The following is a 22199-nucleotide window of genomic DNA, read 5'->3' as shown; positions in this document are numbered from 1 at the left end:
ACCAATTTATAGAAAATAATGTATGTTATATTTTGCAAGGGAACTTCCCCACGATCATTCGAACCATGGATATCATACTCCCGGCCGTGGCTAAGGAGCACCCCCAACGCATGATCTTCGATATTTTAAGAAATTAAATTCTTGTGAGTGCTGTCCAAGAAGGTCAAACGCGTGACATTGAAGCACTGCTTATAGACAGCTTACCAACTCAGCTTGACTTCACGCCACTCGCCCGAAAAAGATGCTACATGCTCCAATTCCAAACCTAACCCTGGTTGAACATCCGCGACTGTCTAGCACTTGCGGGTGTCCTTAGATTTTTTTCCCCATCATTTTGTATCATGGTCTACTCTAAAAACTTAGGTACGTATTTAGAAAAATCATTTGATGGCGGGATTTCTGCGGGAATTGTAGGATCCGACACGTTCCATGTTCGGCAGCCACCGCTTTCCCTCCATCCTCCTCTTTCCTCACCATGCCCCGTTATTCCCTCCGCCGCCTCTCTGTTTCTCCATCCAAACCCAAGAGCCTTCTACTTCTTCCGATCGGCCCTATGGCTCTTTCAAATCCATCACACCGAAAATCTCCATTTGAGAAACCGACATCCCAGGCGCCACTCAGCCAGAGTCTCTCCTCATCCTCACCACCTCTTCGACTCACCTCCGACGCCTCCCCTTCGTACTTCTTCTCGCACTCTCAGCGCGTCTCCGGGGCCAAGCACGGCCTCCTCGTCACCTGCACAGTGATCCACATCGCCGTCTCCGGCAACATGAACCATGTAGCGATGAGATTTATGAAAGAAATTGCCGCTAATGATGAATGGAGGGGTTTAGTGCTGGAGAAGTTGAAGGAGACGAGCAGGAGCAGGGATGGGTTGGGGGTCGTCTACAGTATGCTTGTTCAGTGTTATCTTGATTTGGGCATGATTGATTCGGTTATTGAGACGATGAGAAAAATCGGGAAGTTGGGTTTTCACCCGAGTATCCAGGTTTATAATTCTCTTCTTATGGTTTTGCTGAAAAGGAAGAGGATGGAATGTGCGTGGCAGGTGTTTGTGGAAATGCCCGAGTGGGAAGATCAATCTAAGGTGTCGTCGTGTTTGAGCGTATTTATTCAGGAGTTTTGTAGTCATGGCGATTTTGAGAGTGCTTGTAAACTGCTTTTTGGGATGAAGAACTGTGTTGGGTGTGCAGATGTTATTGCTTATACGATGGTCATTGATGCTTTGTGCAAGAGGGGTTTCTTGAAAGAGGCGACATCTTTGTTATATAAATTAATTCAGATGGGCAATTCGCTTGATACGATTTTGGTCTCTTCGATCATCGACGGGTACTGTAAGGATGGGAAGTTGGTAGAGGCCAAAAGTCTATTGGGCCTTCCCGGTCGAGTTCCTGATGTTTTTACGTATAATAGCTTCATTTTGACGCTGTGCAGGAGCGGGAATATGGAGGAAGCCAATGAGATATTCATGGAGATGTTTGATTTAGGTATTCATCCTGATTCTTTTAATTACACTACCATAATGGATGGTCACTGTAAATTATGTCAAATAGGTATAGTTATGAAGGTTTTCGCTCAAATGATGAAAAGAGGGATTAGACCTACTCTTTTAACTTATACAGTGTTGATTGAAGCCTGTTGCAAAATCGAAGATCTTGCGGGGGCAGAATGTGTTTTTAATGCACTGAAGAGAGATGGGTTGCAACCTGATGCATTTGTGTACAATGTGTTAATCAATGGATACAGTAAGAAGGGCTTTATGCACCGAGCTTATGAGCTTAAGTATATGATGACCCAGGATGGTGTTTCTCCCGATATTGTGACATATAACACTATCATGCATGGCCTTGTTAAGAGAGGCTATATGAGTGATTGTAGAGGAATTTATGATGAACTAGTTAGAAGGGGGTTTTCCCCTGACAAGATTACAGTAACGAGCTTAATTCATAGTTATTCCAAAGAGGGGAACTTAGCTGAAGCCTATCTTATATGGTGCAACATGACTAAGAACAAAACCAAACCTGACATTGTTACTTGTAGTGCTCTTCTACATGGTTTTTGCACAAAGAAACGCATGCAAGATGCCAATTTTCTATTTCGCAAAATGTTGGGTTTGGGATTGAAGTCTGACTTGATCTTGTACAACACTCTCATACAAGGATTTTGTAATGTTGGAGATGTTAATGAAGCATGCCAATTGCTAATCGCGATGAAGCATGACGGCATTTTACCTAATAATGCTACTTATCGGGCGCTAGTTCGTGGTCTTGAGAGAAAAGGGGTTGAGAATGCTGAAGAGATTGCTTCTATGAAAATGCAAGATGCATATATCAAGAGTGGATTTGTTCTTGATGATTCTACATACTGTGTTCATGCATTTGCGTGATTTGACAGGGAAAGAAGCATTGTCATGGATTAGGAGATGTATTTATTACTCTTCCCATTTGAATCTTGTTGATACATATTGTATTCGGAGGGAGTGGCTTAGCTGGAACATGTATGGACGATGATGGCAAGCACTATTGTCCGGCAATGGCGGAAGTGGCGGCAGAATTGCTGAGGTGCTCATCGTGATGGGGCACCTCAGAAGCGACAGTGGTATCAGATCCAATCACAAGCTGAGGTTCTGTTCTTTAGTTCATTGGGTTTCATTTTCATTTTCTTGAAAAGTTTGAATTTTTTTAATTAAGATGTTCTCTATGTTTGTTTTCATATTAGAATGTTAAATTTATATTGGTTGTTGATGGGGAGAAACCGAAATCCCAATCCAAATTTGACTCCTCATGTAGTTAATGTGGGACTAAATGGACCCTAAATATACAACCTTGCTTCAGCAGTCTGATGTCAATGTGGGTTGTTTGCGCACTAGTCTAGTTCTGGTTGAACACTGCAATCATAGTGTCACCCTTTTGATTGCAGTAGAGTTTCAAGGTTGATAGGTGATTGACTGTCAACTTTTGGGACTTATCAATTCCTTTAAGAATTTATGAGATTAGGACAAAGATTGTTTGGCTTGTAGCATTCTTGTAAACACATCATAGGGGATGCTGTTGATAAATTGTTCATTAATAGCTTACGAAACTTAGATATTTCCTTTGCAAGTATGAAACTGTGGGTGAGATCACTTAGTTTAGTTTATAGCAGATATCTTCTAAACACTTCACAGAGGATTCTTCATTCCACTCATCGGTATTTTTTTTTTCAAGTGTTTACTATGAAATTACATCAGGTGATTCTCATGCCATATGGGTGTGAGGCCTTCTGAATATTCTTTTTGACCAAATACAATAATATTGATTATATAGTAACTGGGTTGTCGTAACTGGGTTGTCACTTCTGTGCAGGTTCATAAACAACATAAGAACCCCGTGTCATTATTTGAGCACTTCTTTGTTATGGGCTTTTCCTCATATGCAAATGTTGAAGCTGAAGAGGATGCATTTGCAACGAGAAAGACTTGGGAGTCAGAGGTAGCCAAATCTGAAATCCTAGATCTTGGGAAGATTCAACGCCAAGCACGTTTGCCTACTCCAGTAACTTCAGGTCTGCTGAAACGATGCAAGTTTTCCAGTACAATCTCGATTTTACTTCTAGAGTTGAAATGCTTGTTTATCATACTGCAATGACAAATTTGTGGTTAGATATTGACAAGAATGTTATGGATTAGTGCTCTCCGGTCACTATCTTTTCTGTTTTTTGGAAGAATGATGTAGTTAGTATTTCATCCAGCTAACATAGTTTTGAGCCTGAATTGGGGTTAGATGAGTGTTGTGATGCTACATCAATAATTTGATTAGTCATTTAACACATCTTGTACTATAATGCTTTTAGCTGTTAACTCTCCTGCTCATATATCATAGTCATTATATGGGACAAGAAGTACATCAGACTGTTGATATTCTTACAGATAAAGAGTCATAAATTTTACTCATTTTTTATCTGCTTCTTAAATGGTTAAAAACATTTTTGAAATGGGAAGGTAACCTATTCATAAATGCTCAAAACAATATTAGAAGGGTGTGAACAGATTGCTTGTGGGAGATAGGTAAACATCACTAATCTTGGTGAAGTTTGAAGAAGAATTCACTTCCCTTTACGTTGCTCGTAACTCTCTCTTTGCCACGATGAATCATAATGTTGGAATCTATTCGAAGTATTTTAAGGATCTGTGAGAACTTGCAATGTGTAATCAATGTTTCTTTCCACACTCTTTACAATTACGCATTTAAGTGACAATCTAAATGGAAGAAGGGAATGAAAAATGGACTAAGAAAGCCAGTTGTGGGGAGGGGTGGGGGCGGTTGGGGGTGGGGGTTGCATCATCAGTATAAAAATAGGGAAGATAGGGTTTGATCTGTGTCGTTTAGTAGGGAGGAATGCCTACAATGAGTCCTTCAACCCTATCTCATTCTAGGCAGGTATGATCATAGGTGTCAAAGAGGAGGATTCTGGACTTGTGGACTTATATGTTGGAAATGAGTCACAAGCTAAGAGGTTTTAACAAAAAGGGGCATAATAGCGGGCATAATATTGGCGATAATGGAAGTTCATACATGCTACTTCAACATTTATGGAGTGTTTGCTAGCTGTTGTTTCAACATTTTTGAGTCAAAAGATGACATGATAGACAATTCTTAACGTCACAGAACATGATATGACTTCCTTGCATTGGTTTCAGTGTTCTGCTATGCTTGTTGAATTTCCTCCATTACTTGACTTGATTATCCTTTTGTGCTTTACTGAGGTTCATAACTTTCTCAATTTCATTTAGTAGAGGTAGTGATGAGGTTTGGTATTGGTGGGCGTGTCCTGGGATTGGTGCTCTCTTTCATGGCCATGTGTGATAATAAATCTAACCATAAAGAATGAGATGGATTACAAGATGAATCAAATGATTAAGGACAATGTGCAACATTATGACAAGTTGAAATGATATGGATTATGTGTATATACAGTAAGTAAATATACTAAATATGAAATTTCCAGATAGAGGGAGGAAAAACTAGATAAAATTTAAAGGACTTCGTACCAATATTGTAGCAATGACTTAGAAGGATGAATGCCGCTTCCAGAGCACATGTAGTAGCCAAATTGGCGATGAACAACTATGCAACAATTGTAATGAGATGAATATTATTAAATTATTAAATTAAAAGCAAAACCTTATAATTTCTCAAAATAATCAAATATTTCCAAAATATCATGATTTAAGCACTAGACTTATATTTGTGCTTAAACTTGTAGAATATATAGTTTTTTTCTCATTAAAAAACATGAAATAGGTAAACAGACTGGGAACCAGAGGCGAATCTACCCTTAGCATAGTGGTGTCAAGTGATACCACTTTGCTAAGGAATCGTCTATGAATTTGGTCTAAATAAAAAATTAGTAAAAATGTATAGGATATTGAAGCATCAAACTGGCCATAATTAGATTGATCATTGAGGGGATCAAAACTGTTACGACATTGGCATTCAAAAATTTTGTGTTTCAAGATCTGTTTCTGACAAACTTTTGAGACAACTAAAAATTATTGGAGTTTGTCATCTACATTTTGAATATGGATGTTATAATTGATTTTACCCTCTCAATGATGAGTCTATTTTTTGCTAGCTTGATGCCTCAAATACTCTCCATTTAGACCAAATAATAGAGTTTATAATCTTAATTATGGTTACTCCACTTTCTAGGAATCCTAGATCCGCCACTACCGGGGACCATAACAAACATCAGTACAAAGGAACTGATCCAAAGATTAAATTAACCTGACAGGAAGATATAAAAATTTCTAAAATACAGAAGATGATGAAATGAAACTATGCAAGGGAATAAAAAATGAGACCTTTATTTCTTCTTTACAAACTAAAACTATGTTTCTTTCTTGTCAGCATCTCCTATAGAATTTCAAGCGTCCAGGTCAGTTGCATATCCATTATTGTTCCTTAGATGAAGACTTTAATGAGGCTGTTCATACTTCCTACTTGAATACGTGAACAAGGAAGCTTTTACTATGGTTCTTTTCCAATGTTACAGAAGGCGCTAGGCGGACTAGGCGTTTCAGCTAGCGCCTAGAGCCTAAACGCCTAGGTGGCGCCTAGTCATTTGGTTATTTTTAAAATTATTTAATTATAATAATTAATAAAAATATGTATTAAATTCATATAAATTTACAAAAGATAATAATAATCTTAGATCCACAATAAACCATGCATAGTTAAATACTAAATAGCCAAACTAATAACTAACAATGTTATAGAAAGCGCTAGGAGGCCTAGGCATTGGAGAGCCTAGAGGTTTTCTTTTTTATTTTTAATTATAATAATTGACAGTAAATATCAATATTATAGAAGGCTTAGGTGCCGGAGTGATGTTTAGGCAGATTTCTTGCTTCATTTAAGTGGCGGTCGAGGAGGATTTGCTAAAGGCCAGAGGGGATAGTTGAGGTGTTCGTATTTGAAGGTTAAAGGAGTTTGGAGGAAGTTGGAGGATGTGGAGGCTGTAACATAGAAAATCATGATCAATGCCTAAATGGTGCATTCCACGTAAGCAGACAATGCTTCCCTAAACACTCCCAAACCTAGGTGGGTAGCCTAGGTACCGCTTAGGCGCTAGGCGCTAGTTAGGCGGCCTAGGTACCGCCTAGGCCTAGGCGTACGCCTAAGCGGACTAGGCGGAGGCTTTTTAAAACAATGTTCTTTTCTAAACGAGTGCCACATAATCACATATGAATATGAAAGGTCGTTACATACAAGATACTCCTCACATAATAGTCATCAATTGGCAAATAACTTTGGAACTTTGTCCAGTCTCCCACAGAATCCATCAGCGACCACAAAGATTGGAATAAACTCCATGTTTATGGATGAGATAGACTTGTTATTGGAAGTTATATCTTACTATTTTTTGTCCTGTCTAGATTTCTTATGTTCTTAAACAGAGGTCTTTCATGCATCTGTGGTTTCTGATGCTAATCATTCTTCTTGAAGATGCTTCTGCAGTAGTCTATTTGTCTGATTTATATATGATATCTAGATCAGTTGTCTTGACCCATTATGTCCAATTTTCCTCACCTGTTTGTTATTTGGTTCCCCCTCTTGCAATTTCCAAGCTGATATCTCTATCTTGCTTAACAGATTCTTTTCAAGTACCGTTTGGGAGCAAGTAGCTATGAGGAGAGTGAGGTACCTATTTTCGCTTTCCTAAAGGTGTTCAGGTTCAGTGCATTTCATTAGTATACTGATATTCTTCATGTTGGCACCTTTACTATCTAATTTCTTCCAAATTATGAGTTGGAAAGAGACACGTGTATATCTTTTTATGGTAATTGAGATGTGCATATTCCAAGTTGTGATCCTATTCTTTGATACACTAGTAGCATTTTCTTCTCTTATTCAAATTGGTCTCACCAATAAACTCCATGATTTCTGAATTTTGATGCTATTTCCTCAATGCATGCTCTCTTTCTCCTGGACTTCTTTTTCCTTCTCCTTCTACAAGGCTTTCTGAAATATTGATCTGTCCATCCGCTTCCCTCTGAGATTCATTTAGTGGGGGTTAGGGTTCATATATGATCATCATTACCGAGCTTTTCTTTATCCTGTTGTATTCTCGTACTTGCCAAAACTGAAGTATTCTGTTGGCCTACCAAGCACGTGCCTGCTGCTTCTGCCGCTCGCTTGGTGGGCGGAGCGCTCGTTATCCTTACTGTTCTCTCTGCTGGGCCCCCCTCCCATTGCTCTAGCCATAAGCTATGGCAGGTACAGCTCGCACCCACTCTGGCCCGCCCTGCAAGGCCAGAGTGAGCTCAGCGGTCTGGATTGACTGATAGCTCCTCTCTGAGCGGCAAATTAACTGGCACAGTAGTGCACGTGCATCCAGCAGCGAAGCGAACCTGTGCGCAACCAAGGGCATCGGCTGGCAAGAAAATTTCCTCTTTCACATAGAGTGTGGTCAAGCCAACAGGCATTCTTGATGCCTTCGTAACTGCTCAAATGGATTCTTTTGTTTTGTAGGACCCATATTACTTGAAATTGTTATATCTGGCTTACCTCCCTGTTCAACGTCGAATATGTGCACTTCAAAACCTCTGTCGAAGCCATCAAATTAGCATAACTCTCTATTTCCTTTTCGATGTCCCTTTGCCAAAATGCACTTGTTTTTAATTCACAACAATCTCAACATAGTACATTCCAAAAGCCAATCTTTTTCCCTTGGTGGTGCCTCATCCATGTATCAATATTTATCAATCTGGCTAGCACCTTGAGAAATAACTCTTAATGACCAGATATTTAGATGAAATTAGGTAGAAGTATCTTTTAAGTCCCAAATTTCTACTACATCTTCTTACCTCATCAATTTCCACCAAATATCCAGTTCAAGGATCCTATCAACATTTTTCTACTTTCAAAACTTTTAAAGGCAATAATATGAACAGGAGAAGAGCTTTCAAGGTGGCATGTAATATATTGTTGTTAGCCAATTGCTTCTCTGGTTCTCATACTTAGTTCTTTGTTACCAGAGTTATCTTCATCATGCAACAAGGTTGCAGAGAATTGAATATATTCAGCAAGATGCAGTTTAACTCTCATTTTTTACTAGCTTTTCCAGCCTTTTTGTGATGTTCTTGGTATCACCCACCCATTCGAAGAAGTTACAACCCTTACAATTAGGTCCCTTGTATCTCGGGCATCTATAAAATTCCAAGCCCTTATTGTGTCCTTACTTACACATCCATATTCTGCAAATTAACCCACAATAACATCTTCTTTGAACTAAACCATTGTGGAACGTCCACTAAGTTTCTTAGTCATTGATGATCACTTGATTGACATACATTATGGATGATCTGTTCCGTTGAACTTGATCTACATACTCTAAAACCCTAACACACCAAATTTGGGGTGAACCCATCGTGGTTTGACCCTCCGTCGAGCCATGTAAAAAAGTTCTATTCATTCGAAACCGTTAAAATTGATACGAGTGGATGAAGGGTCAAACCACGACGGGTTCACCCCAAATTTAGTGTGTTGGGATTTTAGAATATGTAGATCAAGTTCAACGGAGCGGATCATCCATAATGTATGTCAATCAAGTGATCATCAATGACTAAGAAACTTAGTGGACGTCCACTTAAGTTGACATAAGTTTCTCTCTCTCTCCATATATATATATATATATATATATATATATATATATATATATATATATATGTATGTATATGTATCTATACATAACATAGGAGGAGATTTCCTCCTTGACACCTATGTGGCACAATCCCCACCATCCTCATAAAATAGGAGAGAGTGTGTGAGTTGGTGGGGATTTGTGCCTACTTTATGAGGATGGTGGAGATTGTGCCACATAGACGACAAGGAGGAAAATCTTCTCTTATGACAAGGATACCCATTAATCTCTATATATATATGACAATCCTCTCATAAGCATATCCCTGTTTTGATTCCACTTTCTAACAAATAGTTACCCATAACTCATGTCTGTTTCTTATGAAGCGGGAAGAATTCCCTCTTGGTTTCATCAACCCTAGAGTTCTTAGTAAGATATCCATCTTTTTCCTCTAAAATCTACTTGGCTTGTATGTTAAAATTTCATTCATCTCTTATTCAGTCAACCTATTTGTTTACTGTTCAGACATTCATTTTTTAGCTTTTTTTTGGGGTTGTTGTCACTAATTTATGAATTTGGTGATTTTTATTTATTATTGCTTGGTTTCTGATTTATTTTTCCAGATTAACATATCTAAACTTTATATCCCATGCTTTCTTCTAGCAAATCACTTGCAGTTTTAGATCAATTGTTTTTTTAATGGTCTTGAGAGAGAAGGGGTTGAGAATGCTGAAGAGAATGCTACAAAATGCGAGATACATATATCAAGAGTGGATTTGTTCTTGATGAATCTACATATTGTGTTCATGCATTTGGGTGATTTGACAGGTGAAGAAGTATTGTCATGGATTTGGAGATGTATTTATTATTGTTCCCATTTGAATCTTGTTGATACATATTGTATTAGGAGGGAGTGACTTAGCTGGAATATGTGTCGATTTAGTGCTTTGGCGGAAACAAGCTAAACTAACAGTGACTGCATGGTAAGTACTTTGGTTTTTTAATATTATCCTCTGGAATTTGGTTTCAAAATTGGATAATGAAAATTTATGCATCTGTTATATGTAGTAAGGTTTATTGTTGGTTCATTGTTATCTGATAACCCTTCAGATTTTCTTGGTCGTAACAATCAGATGGCTATGTTTTTCTATTGCTTTTTTTTAGACATAGAATAAGCAAACATGAAGAAGATATCATTTACAAATCACTTTGATTTCCCCCCCTTGAGTTCTGTTCTTCCTGTCAATGAAATTTTGGCCTGGTCTCATGATGTCGGGGCAAAGGTCTTTTTGGTAATTGTTCACTGTTCAGCACATTGGTGGTTGATATGCAAAACCCGATGCTGATTTGGATGGTTACTTCTAACCCAACCCTAGTTAAAGCCTTTGGATGGTTATGCTAACTGGGAACTAGTTCAACTGACTTATGTGATTTGGGGGAGGAAATAGCTATTATGATGATTTTAGAGAGTAATGTCAAAATATTGATGATTTGAGGGAGTAATATCAAAATATTGATGATTTGAGGGAGGAATGTCAAAATAACCTTAAATTTTAACAATTAAAATTCTCTACTATATAATGTTTTACGAGAAGGTATAAATTGTTTTCTATAGCCTCCTGAACTATACCTCTACTTACGTTGGAAGGAAGTTCAGGTTGAGCCATAGTTGCGAAATTCCCAGGATGTCATACAGTTCTAGCAGTTAGCAATGCTATACATCTACGTACTAATTCACTCCTGTACACGGATTGGTATGCCAAAATCGCTGCACCGCTAACAAGACGTGATCCCCTCAACCAAAGTATACACAATTGGTCGAGTGATGAAGAAATATTCAAAACAGCCCCATCCCTAATTTATTCCCAAAATTCGACCCATTTCACTTTTATTTAGTGAAATCGACCTAGTTTCTGGCCACGTCAGCATCATGGCCAGAAATTAGGTCGTTTTAAAAAAAATAAACTTCTAATTAGTCGGGGTTGACAACCCCGACTAATTAGAAACAACTCTAAGGGGTTGCCAACAAAAATGGTTGGGCTTGCCAAATCCGACTATTTAGGGGCTAATTTCAAAAGTCGCCGCTAAATAGTTGGGGTTGTCAACCCCTACTATTTGGGGACCGGCCAATTGGAGCTCGAAATTGGCCAACCACGACCAATTCGGCACGGAAAAAATTATCGGGGTTGCCAAACCCGTCAATTTTAGTTGGGTTTGGCAACCTCGCCAATATTTTGCAGAGACTTGAATCGAGGTCTCAAGCACATACTAATTAGTCGGGGTTGTCAAACCCGACTAATTAAGCAACGCGTTTTTTTAGAAATCAACTCAGTTTCTGGCCACGAAGCTGACGTGGCAATAACTGGGTTGATTTCGCTAATAAAAAAGAGATCGGTTTTTGTGATAAAATGTGGTAGTGAGTCTATATTGAAAATTTCTTCGTCGAGTGACCATTGACAACCACATCATAGCATTGAAAATCTTGATGGAAGAAAACAAATGGATGAAAAGAGAAGATAACGGAATTTTGAAAGTGAAGAATTGAAATGTTTTGTAGCAAACAATATTGAAATGCATAATTAGTTTTTTTAGTTTCTAGTTTTTTACTATACACTTCAAAAAATGATAAGTGCACCCAAAAAAAACTAGGACCATGCTTACAATATGGTTTTTTCCCCCTTTCACTGAAAACGTTACGGTATTAATATCGATATTTGATACCAATTTGATATTATTTTATATAGGAAAAATAACTAGATTGGTATTAGTCTCAATATTAATACCATAATATCACTTGTGAAAGAACAATTACCATAGTTTGAATAGACTCCTGCCCTGCCAAAATGCCAATTTGATAATTTAGCCCAAAAAAATTTACAATGTATCATGTACAAAACTTCCGTACCAGAGAAACCCACCTCTTGAATCCAAAAGGTTAAGTGCAGAATTGTGTGCACGAATTCGTGTCACCACCCAATATGTATCACATACGGTGTTACTCTTAAACACTTGTTGACATTGTCTACCAATGGTAAGTGATGAACATAACATGTAAGTGTCAAGACATCTTCTCGTGATACACTTACGTTGCCAGTTTTGAGGCGAACAAAAATGGTTGCAAAGTTTGGTGGGTGTGATTATTTAATTTAATTAGAATTGTGAATGTCTTTGTTATTGAAGTAGTTCTCCTCCTATCTTTTGAAAATGACGAAATTTTAGCTTTACATCAATTCAAATGTCTATTTACATCCCTATCTTGCCACAGGCACATAAATAAATAGTTCATGGATTTTCCAATTCCACTAAGGTCCCAAATATTGATAGAATTAAGCCTGGCCCCTTCTTATCTGCTTGTTCAAAGTTCCATGTCATGAACCCAGTAAATGTTGGTTTCATATGCTTCAGTGGCTTGATCTTTTTTATTTGTGTTACAAAAGATTCTTATATTACCACAAGTTATTTATTTTATATTTATTTACATAAAATTTTATCCATGCTTCTTGTTGTCTTTGTACAGGGAGGCGGCGAACTGCCAGCCTATAAGGTGTGCAACTTAAAAATAATCTTCATTTATTACTTATTATGATTATGGTCAACAAATCCTGCAGTAAAATTTCTGTATATTTATTCCATACTCTTTCTGTTGTTTTATTGGGTTCTTGTTTATTACATGTAGAGGTACTAACTTTCTATTTTTCAGTTAAATTTGGGTACTTGTTACGTAGATTTTTAAGAGAAAGGAACTAGTTGTAAGCCTGAAGTTTGAAAATGTGTATTACTAAAGCTAAATACTATATGGCATAGATTCAAACTAAAGGAAAGTGCTCAACCTATGACTATAATTTGATTTGTGTTCTGTTGGCTCCTAAATCATGCTGATTCAATCAAAACCGTGAGCACATTGCGACAGATGACTGAATGACCTGGAGTAGGATTTTTGGATGGCTAGTCATCTGTCTAGAGCTTAAAAGATACGAGTAAATGATATGCATTCTTTATAATTGAATCTGGTAAATGTAAGCGAGCAAAACTTATGATTTATTAAAAATTGATAAATGAGGTGTTGAGTTTTCGTTAAGGTACTGACATGCCATTTTGTTAGTTTAAACTTTGTACCTGCATAAATTATGAGCATAAGTAATTAAGTAATTGCTACAGATGGGACTAAGAAGCACAGATCAAAGTGGGTTTCTGAATTGTACTCACTTTCTCGCCATTGAATTATTTTGCGGAGTACGATGTTGAATATGTTGTAACTATACCTGTATTTTTTTGTCCTCCAACTTGACGAAGAACTAGCCTTAAATTTTTCTTGTTTCTACATCATTTTTATCATCCAGTTCTTCCCCATGAGAATAAGGTTGGTTATTGAGTTTGAGAGTTTAGTTTAATGTGCAAAACTCTATGGGAACTTGCTGATCTTCTTAGGATAAGGCTGTTTAAGGGATAAATTTCGGATTAGAAGAATCAATCATTGTTATCCTCAAATTTTTGTAGGCTGCGTTTGGGAACTTGGATTTGGGCCCTGGATTTAAAATCCAGGGTATTTCAAATTCAAATCTCTTGTTTGGGCCTCAAATTAGACTGAGATTTTAAATCAAATGATTTTAAAGTGGTGATTTTCAAAGCCCAAATACCCGATTTGAAATTCCACCCTCACCCTTCGGATTTACCAAATCCAGATCCGGACGACGACTCCTCCCTCGATCTCGACTCCTCTCTCTCTCGTTTCTCAGTGGCGATCTCGAATTCTCAGCGCAGGTATCTCCCCTCTCTCCTCTCTCCCCTTCTCCTCTCTCCCCTTCTCCTCTCTCGTCTCAACACAGGGATCTCTCTTCGTATTTTGAAACCCTAGATCTGATCTGAGTTTGCTTTTCTCTGTTGTAGCTTGTTTTCTCCTCTCTTTCGGTTGCTCTCCTCAAACTTCTACAGTTTCTAATTGGAATTCAAGGTATGACTTCAATTTTTGCTATTTTTTAATTTTTAAAAATTTTTTGGTTGTTTTTTTGGGGATCTGACGATGTGGGTATCATTTAGCTCAAACCTGTGCTGGTGTTGTTTGATAGAATGTCTGAGTAGGCTTGATTGTTGTTAAAGCATGAAAAAAAATAACTTACGCTGCAGTTACGTTATCTCATAAATTATCGGAACCATGATTTATGTAAATTTATTAACTGTAAACAACAAGTTATATGGCTACCAATACCATGGAGAATATGCGGTGACTGTAGCAAATCACTGTGTGAATTAGCTTTGGTAATGACTGTAAAAAATGTGGTGTTTTTCTTTTTTTTAAGTAGTCATATATTGCAGTTGGAATTTATGTAAATCTATTAACGGTGACGATCATGATAAAGGCCTGCATCAACCATTTCTTAGTTTAATTCGTATTCTGTCAGTCAAAGTATGAATTAGCTTTGGTTCAGTCGAAGTATGAATTTGGTAATGATTGTAAAAAGACTAGTACTGCTTCTTGGTTGTTGGTGAATGATACTTATTTCATTCAAATAAAATGTTACAAGCTGCTATAAATACTCCAGTTAGCTTGTGTGGGTGTGCTTGTGCAAGTAATATTGAATTCCAATTAGCTTGTGTCACCAGGATTGATTACTGGAAGGGTGATATTAGGCTGGTAGTCAATAGTTTGCCCTTGGTTTGTTTAATTTGATGCATGCTTGGCTTTCAGCAGATTGCTGTTATTACCTTGGTTTTTTTTTCAATGATGACATTTTATATGATTGGTTCCATGCACATGTTCTGCTTAATCACTAGTTCAGAGATGAGGGTCCAGTCTTAATGTTGTCCCTGGAAGCACTAGCTTTTCTTGATGGAGGTTTTTCGGCTAACCTCTCTTTCAATCTCCTCATGTTTTAGACCTGGGATCATATAGTGAACTCATGTCTACTCATGTAATCTAAAGAACCTATGTACTGTTAATATTCATAATCCTCCTCTTTCTCTCGTATTCCCCCCTCCCCCCAAGGAATGGATTCATCTCCCTCTCTTTCAATCAAGCTCATTCCTGTTATATGCATCTCTTAGAAGAGTGTTGCCAGAGATAGAACAACTGCAAAAAAGAAAAAGAAAATTCTGAACCCAGTCTTCTGCATTTATGACAGTAAATTACAGGCTTTCGTCTTAGAAGATTTGCATTGAACTCCAACTACTCGTTATGCTAGCATCATCTTTGAGTTTTTTACATACTCATCCAAAATATACTCATTATGGTAGTGGGAAGAAAGCGCCTATATTGTGATAGCGGCAATCAATATCATAAACCTCTTCAGAATGATCCAAGACTGTAGTGTCATTTCTGCCAGTGTGTTGCTCATGTGCACTGAACATGACATAAATCTATCCATTATTCTGTAACCACTCTATGTACCTGTGATGGGGGAAAATACAACTTTCAGATGTAAGCACAATGTAGAGTAGACCTCCTTAAAAAAGCACTAATACTACAAATTTAAACCCATTTACATGTATAATTTCCAGTCCTGGAGAACCAGGCATTGGCACTCATAGCAGAATGTATAATTATACAAAAGTAGTCAATGCGTTGTTACTACTTTGCATTTTGTAGAAAACTAATGGCTCAGTAAAAAGCAAACAGAAACAGGCAATAACAAAGATCAGTATCAAGCTACAGGCACAAACCTATTTCTTTACTGAGTACCTGCAGATATATTTCCTCTTGGCTGCGAGCTATCGAAAAGCTAGGACATTTCTTCTAACGGGTCTGAACATCAGTCGCACCTCTTCTAACGGGTCTGAAAAGCTAGGAATATTGTACATTTTTTTAAAACATTTAGGGACTAGAGGGAAGTCGCCTTTCTTACAATGTTGTTTTCTCGTTTGGATAAGATGAGTTGGCATGATTTCGGTATCCTCTTTCCTGTCATTTAAGAAGCAAGTTCTTTCTGGTGTGAACTGTGTTACATGATGATTTTGGTCTATTGCGTCCATCCAGTTTTTATTTTCATTTTATTGTGTTAATTCAAATTTATCTTGGAGCTACAAATACATGATGAGTTGGCATGGTTTTATTTTCCAGTGTTTCTTTCTGATGACATCTACTTATTTCTTTTTATTATTTCATGCATTCTAATGATGGTCTTAATAATCCTAATAATTACCCTTGTACCTATTTTGAGTAGCATTTTAAATTTGCATCTTCCATGAAAGGAAAGTAGACATGCCTATAATGTCATCGGCTAAAAGACCAAACACAGTAAACTTCGCAAACCCCGAGCCCATACTTTAGAAATATCAGTTAACCTTCCTTATTTGACCAAACACCAAACGATCAGGGAAACAAAAACTCTCTTGATTATTCATTACTTAGATCAAATTTGACCACGAACAGTTAGAAATATCAAGCTTTGAATTCTTGATAGTATGGGCAGTATCTACCTAGGTTGAAGTTCAGAAATCGGATCCTCATTCACCGAACTCCCTTCTCTCATCGAAGCATAATGTGCAGGTTTCAAGGGAACTGGAATATCCATCGATGGACTATTGAACATGAGAACTACTTGTGATATTAGAGGTCTATTATCTGGAAGTTCCTGAGCACATAGCAGTCCAATCTGGATGCATCTCAGCACTTCATTTTTAATTGATGCTAAATTGTGTAATGTAGGACTCAAATTCTTCGAGACATGAAGTTGGGCGCATTGGAGAGAAAAGAGGAGAAGACTTGAAGGATAAATAGAGGATTCTAGATATGTTTTCTTTTAATAGTTTATGTTGTCGTAATTTGGCTTGTTGTAGCAAATCATGGTTACTTCTTATAGCAAATCATGGTTATCAACTACCTATGGTATGTTGTGTTTTAAATGAAGGATTATTGTGGAGTGTAGAGCTTCTTATGAGGAGTGTTTGCTAAACTCTTTTGACTCGTCGAGTCTTTTATCATGGCTAGTTATTGGAGTAGTACTCTTGTTCTTTGGAGATTGAAGGTTGATGTAGTATTAGATGAAGCCATGAAAAAATGGCGTAATAATAAATATTTTGGACATTATTATTATTTTTTGTATTCTCTCATACCGATTCATGAAGGACAAGATGTTTGCATGTGTATTTATAATCGCTAATAAAGAGATCAAACTTCTGAGGGGGTCGTGAAATTTACCCTAACTTTTTCCTCAATATAAACCATAATGTCCGCATTTGATTTAATTATTAAGGAGTTAAGAGAGAGCATAAAACTTTTTTAAAACAACAATTTCAAATCCAAATTCATATATAATAAAGTGCATCCAAACATCAGATTTTAAATCTGTGATTTCAAATCCTTGCATTTAGTGATGACATCCAAATAAAAGATTTTATCAAATCATGGATTTCAAATTCTAGATTTGAAATCCCATGATTTTAAATCAACCTTTCAAATCCAAATCCAAGTTCCCAAACGCAGCCGTAAGGTTTTTAGTGAATGTAAATGTTTTCCTCTCAACTTTGATGGCCGGCTATTTTCCCTTGTAAACAATGGAGCTTGCTTCTCTTTGTTTGCATTTATTTTGTTATAGATTGCTCTTTTACACGTATAATGATGATTAAGGTAATTCTAATAGCCTCTTGTACAATTGTTTGAATCATCAGTCAGCTAAGAACACAATTCCAATGCTGGTCAGACTTTGTTGTAGGCATCTTTAAGGTTAGAGGTTAAGAACTCTGGTTTATGAATTATGGAAAGTTCAAGTGATTGATGCATTGGCGATATTGTCTCCAGAGATATGCATGCTCAAGCTGTATCCACTATCCCAATACTTCATTCTTGGATAATTAGATTTATTATTCAGCTGGTTTGTTAAATCTGATACGTACATGGATAATATGGAATTATACGAGTACTTTTTTGCCGATGTTTTCTAAATATTATATCATGTCAGAAACCTGTATTATAATTGCATTTGTTTTTTTTAATGTTTTGTTAATGTAGCATGGGTACTTTTCTACTGGATAATCTATACGAATGCCTTGGTTATAAAATATTGTTAATTTTGGTAGTTTCAGCTTTATTAAAATAAACGCAAAGTTTCTCATCAGTCATTGCCAAAAGGTAAAAAGAATATATGTACCCACATGACATTTGCACATTTTGCGCAATAAAACATGTCTCCTTTCGCATGATTTGAGTATCTAAAGTCCCCATCTTCAAACAGCAAAACAGAATCAGGCATTCAATCAACAATACTATAAACCACAGTAGAAATAGGAGGAAGAAATAGATGATATCGCTATTTTGCAAACTAAAAAATGCAAAGAGATTTTGCAGGGGTCAAAAAAAGAAAGAAGAAAGAGATTGAAATAGATACTGATAAGTTGGCTTATTTAGCAAAGCACATTGGCTGCAACATCATCTCAATCAATTCTCACATGTTCACATAAAAAATTTATGGGGTACAAAATAATGCAGCTACAATGCCAGAAATAGTACTTAAAGTAATCTTTTAAGACTTGTCTTTTTTCAATGATAAAAATAAATTTTAAAAGCTTAGGATTGTTTCATATGGTTCGTTTATTCACTTCGCTTGGGGATGAGAAGCAATGAAGTCTACAGCAAGATCAATGGAGGTGATCTTGTCTGCTTCATTATCAGGAATCTCAAATCCAAATTCTTCTTCCAAGGCCATAACGATCTCTACAGTATCCAAACTGTCTAGACCGAGATCATTTTGGAAATGAGCAGTTGGTGTCACCTGCACTCAGACATAAAGAAAATTTCAGTAATAAATAAGTATTTGCAATTAGAGCCCATAACAAAATATATCAGCCTGGTGACTAAAAATTGAGCATCTTTCATGTGCTTTCGTATGTCACAATCTGATATTACTGGAAGTTGCACAAAGACGCAATATGTCAAAAAGATGAATCGCCAGTACAACAAAGCAGTCATTAGATTTTATACTTCACTGGATAAGTTGCACTTATCATCCCCTCCACTATTTTAGTAGCACTTCATACTCCTGGATTCATGAGGCTATGGGGGTTATCTGCAATTTATCCATCTGAAAATGTGAATACAGGGGTGTTAAGTGATAAAATGGTTGATGAGTGATAAGTGCAAGTGAAGGTTTAGATTAGATGAGGGGGTTATCTGCAATTTAACGTAATTTGTTTGGTTCTTCAGCTTATAGTACGCTTAAGAAAGCAAGACATGCTTCTTGTTCCTATGGCAAATGCCATCTTTCCTCACTCTAGAATAATTTCCCTTAAACTGCAAAATTAAAAATGTAGCTTCACTACCCGCCAATCCCCCTACTTCGAATAATCTGCGATCAATTACAAAGAGTTGGAACCACAACAATGCACCAAGTTGCTAGTAAATATCAAAACCTCATGAAATGAATCCTTCTTTGCTCATGGGAGTGCCCCATAGCCTACCACGTTATAATAAGGCATATATGATATGAAGGTATTTATTTTTAAAACTAAATATTTGTGTAGAATGAAATAAAAAGCACACCTAGATGAAAAGCAATACCATGAGAAGATACCTTTTACCAAAGGGATCATAGCAAAATAAGCATTGATGTTAAGTTTCCAGTTTACCGCGTATTTATTTATTTATACTATCTTAATCAGAGAAAATCATAGGTATAGTATGTCATAGTTATGCACCTCAAATTTCTCAACTACAAGAATGTTGCCAATCCTATAATCACAAAAAGTTCATAGGAAATTTCCCAGGGAAAACGGTGTCCTATATAGCTTTATAGTAAATATCAAAACTCAGCACGAATAATATTTAAAATTAAAGTTTACGCCATTATGAGGGTTGTATTACATTTCACCTGGGATCATCATATGCAAATGAGAAATAGAATTGTCATATACTTTGCCTAGGAGTTGATTAACCAAAAAAAAAAGGTTTTGCAGATAATGAGCAGGCATATTTGTTACTAATTAATAGTGGAGATTGGACTTTAACACAGCTGAATTGCGAAGATGAATTCAAGTAGCAGAACTCAAAGATTTGCGACAAAATAGAAGTGTTTTTATTTACTCAGTCGACAATCTAAAATTTCCTCCTTACTCCTTTGACTCTTTTGAGGGATCAAGCTCTCTTCCTGGTGCTTCTGTTTATATTTATGATGTGTGTTCCTACCAAGATTTGGAATCTTGATACTGGTAATTGTATCAGCCAATAATTTATAGTGATATTTTCAGGTGTTTGGGGAGCTCTAATGTTTTCAGTGAAGCATGGCATGTCGGGCATTAACAGTTTCAGAAAGTTTGGTGATTCACAAATTTCCTTTATTGATTTTTCCCATCTAGTACAACAGTAGATAATTTTCCGCTTCTTACCTTCCTGTATTGGCTATTATTAGTCAATATCAACTCATATTAGTTGTTATTAACCAATATCGATAGTATCCATCAATATTGACTAGATCAGATCAACACACTTATGATCTGCTATGATACAACCAACGCATATTGGTATTAACTGATACTTCAAATCTTGGCTCCTAACATCTCCGGTGTCCACTTACCATAACGTTTCTAGTTAGGAGATCTATGTAGGCATTATTTAGATAGCCAAAGTGTGCAACACAAACTTAAAAATTTGTTTTATAGAATTTTTTCCCTTCTCTTTCAGTTTACATCAAGACTATCTGGTTTTGATATTTTTCTTTATCTGCCAGGCGAAACACATACCTATTTGCACTGGTAACTACGATTATGGCTATGTTTTACCCGAAGTTCTCGATAAGGAAATGAGGATGTTTTGGAAATGACATCCCAGCATGCTTAAATGCCTTTACATGATCACACTCAGAGAACAGTAACTATGAATTTGAAAAGAGAAATACTAGGAACAACTGGGGAAAATGTTCATTAGCATCAATTCAAGGACGAAAGGATGTATCTTAAAATTCAAGATGTCAGGAAGGTCATGGTCCAGAGTCAAATCTCTAAGTTATAGACCTAGAACCATAACCCATCAGAGATTACGAAACACGGCATCTGTTAACCAACCCTACTGATCAGCTAGCCACTGCATTATAAAACAAAATAAGTTCATCAATCATTCAATATCTAGTCACTAGGGTCTACTTTTGAAATTGATCCTCAACACCTAGTTTGAATGATAATGATAGACAAAATAGTGTTTTTCGTTTAGCCTCTACTTAACAACATGTTAAACCAACATCCTCGGAAAATGATAAATGATAAAAATAAAAAGCTTCCACTTGCAAAATTGTTAGGGTCCATTTGTCAATGTGGGATTAAATGGGGAATCAATATGCGTTCACAAGAGATTTGGGTTCCCTCCCTCTACAATCTAGATTTTAAGAGTGATTTCTTCTTCTTCTAAGGCTCTTATGAACGTTCAAAGCCAACCCATCTTCCCAGTTGCAAGAGAGAGTGGCGACTGGCGAGGGTGGTGGTTCTGAGATTGTAATGTTCATCCATGACTAGTATAGTGCAAGGCCGGGGGGTGGGGGGATCGGAAATGCAAATGTTCAACTAAGATTATACTAGTGCAAAGAAAAAGGGTTGTGTGGATATCAGCATTGTAAAGCATGGTGGTATGATATGGTCTATTTAGTCCTACATTGACCAACGAGAAGTCAATAGTCGATTTATAAGTGATTTGGGTTTTCTCCCTCTAACAACTAGCTTTTACAGGCGATATTTGTTCGAGGTCTCTGAGAAATGTTTGAGATCCGATTCAGCTTTCCAATTGCAAGCAAGAGTGCTGCAGACTATTCTTGCGGACTACAAGGCCCACGGATTCAAAATTTCCAGCTTCTACCGAGCCCTTTTCAGCTCTTATAACCTAAATTAGAGAAAAATTACAGATATGCGCAGTAACACTAGACAAGAAACGAAACCCTAATTTTTAAAGATAAAAAAGATCAAGAACTTGGTATTTTGTTAATTTATACCTTGGACGGATCGACCTTCTGGAAGTTCTTGACGACGGTGACGGTTCGGTCGGCGACCTCCGACTTGTCGAGGAAAGATCCCCTCACCTCCTCCGACATGCGGCGGTGGAAGAGGAGGTGACCGAGGGATGGGCTCACCGGCGGAGCACCGGATCCAACTACCCTCACCCTCAC

The 22199-nt window shown here is 37.0% G+C and overlaps 2 protein-coding genes across 2 annotated transcripts in view; one reads left to right on the top strand and one right to left on the bottom strand.

Moving 5' to 3' along the window:
- Positions 476–13133, top strand: LOC109847068 (pentatricopeptide repeat-containing protein At2g19280-like). Its single transcript, XM_020416315.1, has 6 exons — positions 476–1487; positions 1623–2623; positions 3345–3543; positions 7134–7181; positions 9787–10106; positions 12641–13133. The coding sequence occupies exons 1-2, from the start codon at positions 476–478 to the stop codon at positions 2384–2386; spliced, it is 1776 nt and encodes a 591-aa protein (XP_020271904.1). The 3' UTR covers positions 2387–2623; positions 3345–3543; positions 7134–7181; positions 9787–10106; positions 12641–13133.
- Positions 18431–22199, bottom strand: part of LOC109847067 (acyl carrier protein 2, mitochondrial-like) — a 4562-nt gene continuing 793 nt past the window's right edge. Inside the window, exons 2-3 of the mRNA XM_020416313.1 lie at positions 22026–22194; positions 18431–18827 (exon numbers count right to left, since the gene is read on the bottom strand). Of these exons, the coding sequence (XP_020271902.1) occupies positions 18651–18827; positions 22026–22194 (346 nt within the window). The 3' untranslated portion in view covers positions 18431–18650. The remainder of the gene's footprint in view (positions 18828–22025; positions 22195–22199) is intronic.

This window comes from Asparagus officinalis, chromosome 7, assembly GCF_001876935.1.
Source record: "Asparagus officinalis chromosome 7, Aspof.V1, whole genome shotgun sequence".
NCBI classification, from domain to species: Eukaryota; Viridiplantae; Streptophyta; class Magnoliopsida; order Asparagales; family Asparagaceae; genus Asparagus; species Asparagus officinalis.
This window is presented reverse-complemented; position numbering and strand designations above follow the sequence as displayed.

Bases quoted from the DNA above. Each gene is read 5' to 3' on its own strand.
- LOC109847068 (XM_020416315.1), top strand. From the start codon at position 476: ATGCCCCGTTATTCCCTCCGCCGCCTCTCTGTTTCTCCATCCAAACCC. The intron at 1,488-1,622 runs GTATTCATCCTG...TAACTTATACAG, and splicing joins CATGGAGATGTTTGATTTAG to TGTTGATTGAAGCCTGTTGC.